General features: G+C 34.9%; 1 protein-coding gene across 18 annotated transcripts in view; it reads right to left on the reverse strand.

Annotated features, from left to right (window-relative positions):
* The window catches only part of col13a1 (collagen, type XIII, alpha 1), a 121,664-nt gene that overhangs the window by 38,774 nt on the left and 76,991 nt on the right, over nucleotides 1-5,899 (reverse strand). For 15 of the 18 annotated variants that reach the window (XM_037973442.1, XM_037973437.1, XM_037973434.1 and 12 more), the window contains 5 exons: nucleotides 3,299-3,382; nucleotides 2,168-2,209; nucleotides 2,054-2,071; nucleotides 1,323-1,349; nucleotides 532-576 (listed from right to left, as the gene is read on the reverse strand). In XM_037973442.1, coding sequence (XP_037829370.1) covers nucleotides 532-576; nucleotides 1,323-1,349; nucleotides 2,054-2,071; nucleotides 2,168-2,209; nucleotides 3,299-3,382 — 216 coding nt within the window. The remainder of the gene's footprint in view (nucleotides 1-531; nucleotides 577-1,322; nucleotides 1,350-2,053; nucleotides 2,072-2,167; nucleotides 2,210-3,298; nucleotides 3,383-5,899) is intronic. The other 3 variants (XM_025007123.2, XM_025007119.2, XM_025007126.2) reach the window with 1 other exon arrangement.

Consider the following 5,899-nt stretch of genomic DNA (forward strand, 5'->3'; position numbering starts at 1 on the left):
AAATAAACATTTGAAATATATGAGTTTGTATGTAATGTATGAATATAATATACAAGTTTCACTTTTTAAATGGAATTACTGAAATCAATCTACTTTTTCATGATATTCTAATTTTATGACCAGCACCTGTAATGCTTGGTGCATCGTATGGAAGTTAACTGAATATTTCTCTGTTTTTCCTGTCTCGCTATGCTGCAGTGATTTTTAGTGCTGTGTACGAGCAAGCCACTCCACCTCAAGTTTTGCTACATCATTTACTTTAATCTCTCAAGGCTTTGGTTGAATAAACTCACTCCATGGACCAACAACTGTGTAATTTATTTTTGTGTTTTTTTCAAGATTTTTCATAAATTGTTGCTGAGAAACATTGGCCTCATGGCCATTTGGGAGAAAATGATGAAACACTTGACCTACAAACTTTAGCCGTTCATGAAATGTGAATGTTTATGAAAACGTTTTTTTTTTTTTTTTTTTTTTTTTCTTTTTATAAAACATGTAATTTAAGCATTGTGATGACTGAGGGTGAGATACCTTTGAGCCTTCAGGGCCTGCTGGGCCGATATCACCTCGGTCACCCTTGAAATAACACAAAACAACAAATTAGAAGTAAATAAACAAACAAACAACAACAACAAAAACCTGTATCAGGCTGAATTGAATCCCATTTTATTAAATGCAGTAAATTATTAATTTTTTTATAGTAGAATACCTGAGTCAGAATGTCGCCTGTATGAAATACCCCATTCTAAAATTCTGTGCATTTAGTTCACAATGTTTCTGATCTTTTCCTGCTCATTGCCTGTGTCTGCATCTGGATCCTGTTGCAAAAACTCAGCATTTGACAATTGACTGACTCACAGAAGCTAAATTGAGATAAGTCTAAGATGCCTGTAACAACTTTGTGGCAATTTTGAGAACATTTAAAACCCACCAACAGTAGCTGCAATTATTGTCACTAATTGTTGTAGCCCAGTGAGATACTAAAATATTGAGAATTGACATTAAAATGTCTTTTAAAACTTATTTATTATGATTTAAAAGTTTTCTTTAACACAGTACTCCTGAATGGCAGGTGCACTTTAGCTGCTCCCCATATAAAGATGAGGAAAATAGAAAAACTGTTGTTTTTTTTGTTTTTATTATGTACCTACCTAATCTTATGCTATAGATGATAGCATGAAAGTAATTTGAAGAAAAAATATGTGGGGACGGGGTGAAAGATTTGGTTGTGTACACATTTCCAACTATATACAACCAGATCACACATTGTACGAGCAATACAAGTACTAGTGTTTAAAAGTGAAATACATAAAAAAGAATACCTTTTGTCCTGGAACACCAGGTTCCCCCTGTGGAGTTAAAATAAACAGAAAATCATTGTTACAAATATTGTTCAAACAAACAAATATCAATAACATCATCAATAATCTAAAGACAGAAATGGAGGTGCTTCCAGCTTCATCTAAAAGCTACAATTTGTTGCAGCCTGGAATTTTATAGGCATTTTATTGGATAAAATACAGTTTAAAAGAAATATTAGAGGTTTTTAAATTCCTTTCTTAAATTGCCCCTAATTATCTTTTTATTCATTATTCCTCAATAGTCCATTGTTTACAGAAAAAAGCTGAAAGGAAATTTAAAATTAAAGAAGATAGAGTTCTGACTTTTGAGGCTTCATCTGACCCATCTAACACGCCTTATGCTGAGGCTTATTACTAAAACTTCCTTCCTGTTGTGAGACTGAGCTTGTTTTCTGCAGTAAAATCGTTTTTATGAGACTGTTTTGGCCTCTTTGATTCTCCTTCTCAATAAACTTTGACAGTAAATGCATTCAAATCTGCTCTGAAGGGAGCACAGAGATGCAGCGTAGATGGAGCTGGTATGAACTACTTTGCAGCTGCAAAGAGGCTGGGCTTAAACATTTTGAATTGGTCCATATTTTAAGTGGAATGTTTTGTTTGGTCGGCTGACTCTACAGTCATCATAATAAGGCAAGGTGATGCTGAACAGGGCTTTCCAGATTCTGATTGTATTGGGTGAGGAAAGAGCTTACCTTTAGTCCTGGTAAGAGCTGCAGATATTATGGAAATAAGATTAAAGTCAGACGAGCAAAAAAGGGGAAGGCTTTAAAAGATGAGGATGAAAGTATCACAAAACCAGCACTTACCCTTGGGTCTTTGCCTGGTTTGCCAGGCTCCCCTGGTTTACCCTGAATTAACAAAGAGAGCGAAAACAAATGTACACACATAATAGAGCCTCAAAGTAATTCAAGTATGTTAGCAAGTAAGACAAAAAAAAGTGTTTATATAAATCTGACAATCATTTTTATATATTTTCTCTTTTTTCCCCCCTGACTAAAGCACCTTTTACAAACCTCAACTTTAGAGAAAAGTGGATAAATATATATTTTTTCTGGTCTTAGATGGAACCAATCACTTTCAAAACAAGTGACACTCGAACTGCTGCCAATGCATGTAGATCTTATTATAATAACTGGCCAGAGTAAAAGTTTGCTTTGCACATACTTCTGCACAAATCAGCTGCTATGTTTTCCCCTGAATAACTAGTTTCCTGTTTGATATTGATTTTTCATTTACCATTATTTTCATCAATCTGTTTTACATCCTAACTGTTGTTTTCTCACTGTTTTACTGCTACTTGAGTTTATTTAGGAATTAGTCTTCTCTGTACTGCACTGAATATTCATTTGCCACAGTCTTGATTTTCAAGGTTTGCATTTTTTTTTCTAGTTTTAATGATTATTGTTAGAACAATTCAGCCAGTTTTTATTGGAGTTTGCCAAATTTTTTAAGTTTTTATTTGTTTTGTTTTAACAATTTTTGGACTTTGGTTATTTGGCTACATCTTGGCAGGCTGGTTCTTTCCACTGGATGGAATATTTCTAATAAAAAGTTTAAATATGGACTCTGACCAAAACTGTGCTGCAGTGGTGGTTATTTTTGGTCCACTCTGAAAGTAATTTCCCCAGTATGCTGGGTCTAAAGTTTGAAGTTAAGCACAATCAAAATGAGCAGGTTGTGAAAAGGAAACATACAGCTAGTCCAAGAATGATTTCAACATACCAGGGTATTCATATTGTTGGCAGGTATTGGGTAAAAGCAATCTGAGTCTGGACATTGTAAGTGCAAGCACTTTTGTTTTCCTAATAGACATTTGTCATAATAATAATAATAATAATAATAATAATAATAATAATAATAATAATAATAATAATAATAATAATTTCTGATTGTGATTCTTGTGTATGCTGCATGCCTCAGCTCAGGCTGGTACTCACCGGTGGGCCACTAGCTCCATCAAGACCTGGGATACCAGGGGGTCCAGGAGGTCCTGGGGGTCCCTGCACTCCAGGTTCACCCTGCTAAGAGACCTTGAGTTACAATCTGTCACCCTGGAGAANGGTGCATACATGTAGGTTAGCTCAGCAGCAGCAAGGCAAGCGGTTAAGATTCATTCCTGACCATGAGAAAACACAACTGTGGTAAAAACTGTTTAACTCAAAGCTTTCGTTTGGGTTTTGACAACCATAGTAGTTTGGTTAAACAACTAAAACAAACAAAAAATACTCCTTGGATTTTAACAGTTCTTAGGAACATGGTCAATACACATGAAACCAACAAAACCTGATTCCACTGACCAGTGATTAAAAAGCATTCAGAGCTGTAAATGTTATACAAGAAGTTTTCTCCATCCTATTCACTGGTTTTGATACCCTTCCATTAGCCAAAGTTAAACTAGCCAGAGTACCACAGCCATTTTCAGAACCTGGGAACTGATCAATAAATTAAAAACAGAGCAGCATGGCCAGTATTAAGGGAAAAGTAATGCCAGACACCACTATATTTGAACAGAGATTCATCCTATTAAATCACCAGTTTGTGTCTCTTGATGACACCTAAGCAAGTTTAGAGAAGTTCAATTTTCTGAAGGTTACTGCAGCCTCTATGAAAGCTTGAACAGGTCCCTCCCAGTTTGGAAAATGTTAAAATAGCTGAGCAGACTGTTTCTTCTCAATGGCTGATGAGCAAGACAGTGGTTAACTCATGACACTGACATATGTTGCTTTTTAACAAGCTTTATTGAATGGAGGGTAGTGATCCTAAATCTTCTTTTTTCAATCTTTTTAGCAACGTTTTCTTTTTGAATTCACAATGGTTTAACATATAATAATCAATATGTCATTATATTTTATTTTTGGATTGAATGAATCTAATTTTGGCACTGATATTTTCTGCAGCTTCTTTGAAATACGCTACAGATCTGTGTGTGGTTACTGTGAAGACGGCTCACTGACAGCAAAAACTCTGGGAATGACATCAAACCATAGCCAAGACTAAACAAATCCAAATAAAAGGCATTTACAATAAGCACAGGATACGGAGATAATAAATACGTCTTGTCAGCTGAAACCAATCTGTCTGGCTGCTGAACATCCTGAATCTGCTGGCTGTTTTTAAAGCAGAACAATTTCTGGCTACACGTCTCTTACAGCTCATGAATCTCCTTTTCTGATTGCAAAAAGCCAGCATTTTATTGAGAGGATACCTATATGTGAAAATATCCATCATTTTATCTGTCATTAAAGGGGAAGCCAACAAAATTACATTCTGTGAATTATGCTACAGACCATGATAGATATGTACATGTGGTTTGACTTAGATAAGTGCCTAAAACAAAGCACTAAACTAACTTCACTTAGCCATCACTGTTAGTATATATATATCCATAAATGTCCTATAGATTTGTACACTTTAAGGTTTTCCTCAGGGATTACATACACATTAATATGGTTAAGCTTTGGCTGCCTATAGTAAATTATGAAACATGCTGTTCTGACAAAAGCAAATGGAACAAACACAGTGGAGCAGATAGAGTAGCCAGTTGGTCCCAGTCAAACCTGCAGAACACTGAAACTTCATCACACAAAGCTAAAAGCTGTAAAAACTGATGTGCATCCACCCTAAATGTGACTATTAATTTGACTGCACAAAAGCAGTTCTTGGGAAAAGTATTGATGTGGAATTTGAGCAGCTGGTTTAAGTAATTTTCAGTTCTTTATGTTATCAATTTTTTCACTTTAACTTTTGTACAATTAATGATGAATGAGTGTGAATTATATGGGAGACTAATAAGTTTTATGTATCTTTCAGCATAAAAAGAGCCATGTAGATGTTGGATTTGCTTGTCATTCATTGTGGTAGATGATGCACTATTAAAGTCATTAAAATAATAAAGTCAGTAAACTAAAAAAAACCCTAGTTTGCTGAATCAGTTTTGCAAGTGCTTTTGTTTGTTGTGTCTTCTTACAACTGCTACCCCAACTTCAATTCACAATTACTTAAATGTTATCATTATTCCCTGTCACTGAAAAGTGAATGGCAGTCGATAATGTTTTTGCTTATGCCAATGTGTGTGTGTTAGTATACGAGTTTATTTGTCTATCTGTCTGTTACCAAAATATCTCATAAACCACTAGATGAATTTTACTGAAACTTTCAGAAAGTATAAAATGAACATTTACAATGGATTACTTTTGAAGTCAACCCAATTTAAGATGGTCGCCATACCTAATCACCCGTAACCTAAAACAATAACCGAATAACATACTTACAGATATTGAGCTGAAGTTTGGTGTGATTGGAGCTCAGAGTCAATTACCTCGAGCTCTAACCGATATTAAAACAGGGACGTGCGGTCAGGGGAGGCAGGTGAGGCAGAGCCTCACCTGTCATCATGACAAGAAAAAAAAAAAAATCATAACATAAAAGGATTATTAATATTTGTCCACTGATCTTTATGTATGAGTAATTTTCGAACATTTTTATGGTCCAAATCGCATTTTTATAGTCAAAATCGCTGAAATTGCATATTTCCTGTT

The sequence above is a fragment of the Kryptolebias marmoratus genome, linkage group LG22 (genome assembly GCF_001649575.2).
Source record: "Kryptolebias marmoratus isolate JLee-2015 linkage group LG22, ASM164957v2, whole genome shotgun sequence".
NCBI lineage: Eukaryota > Metazoa > Chordata > Actinopteri > Cyprinodontiformes > Rivulidae > Kryptolebias > Kryptolebias marmoratus.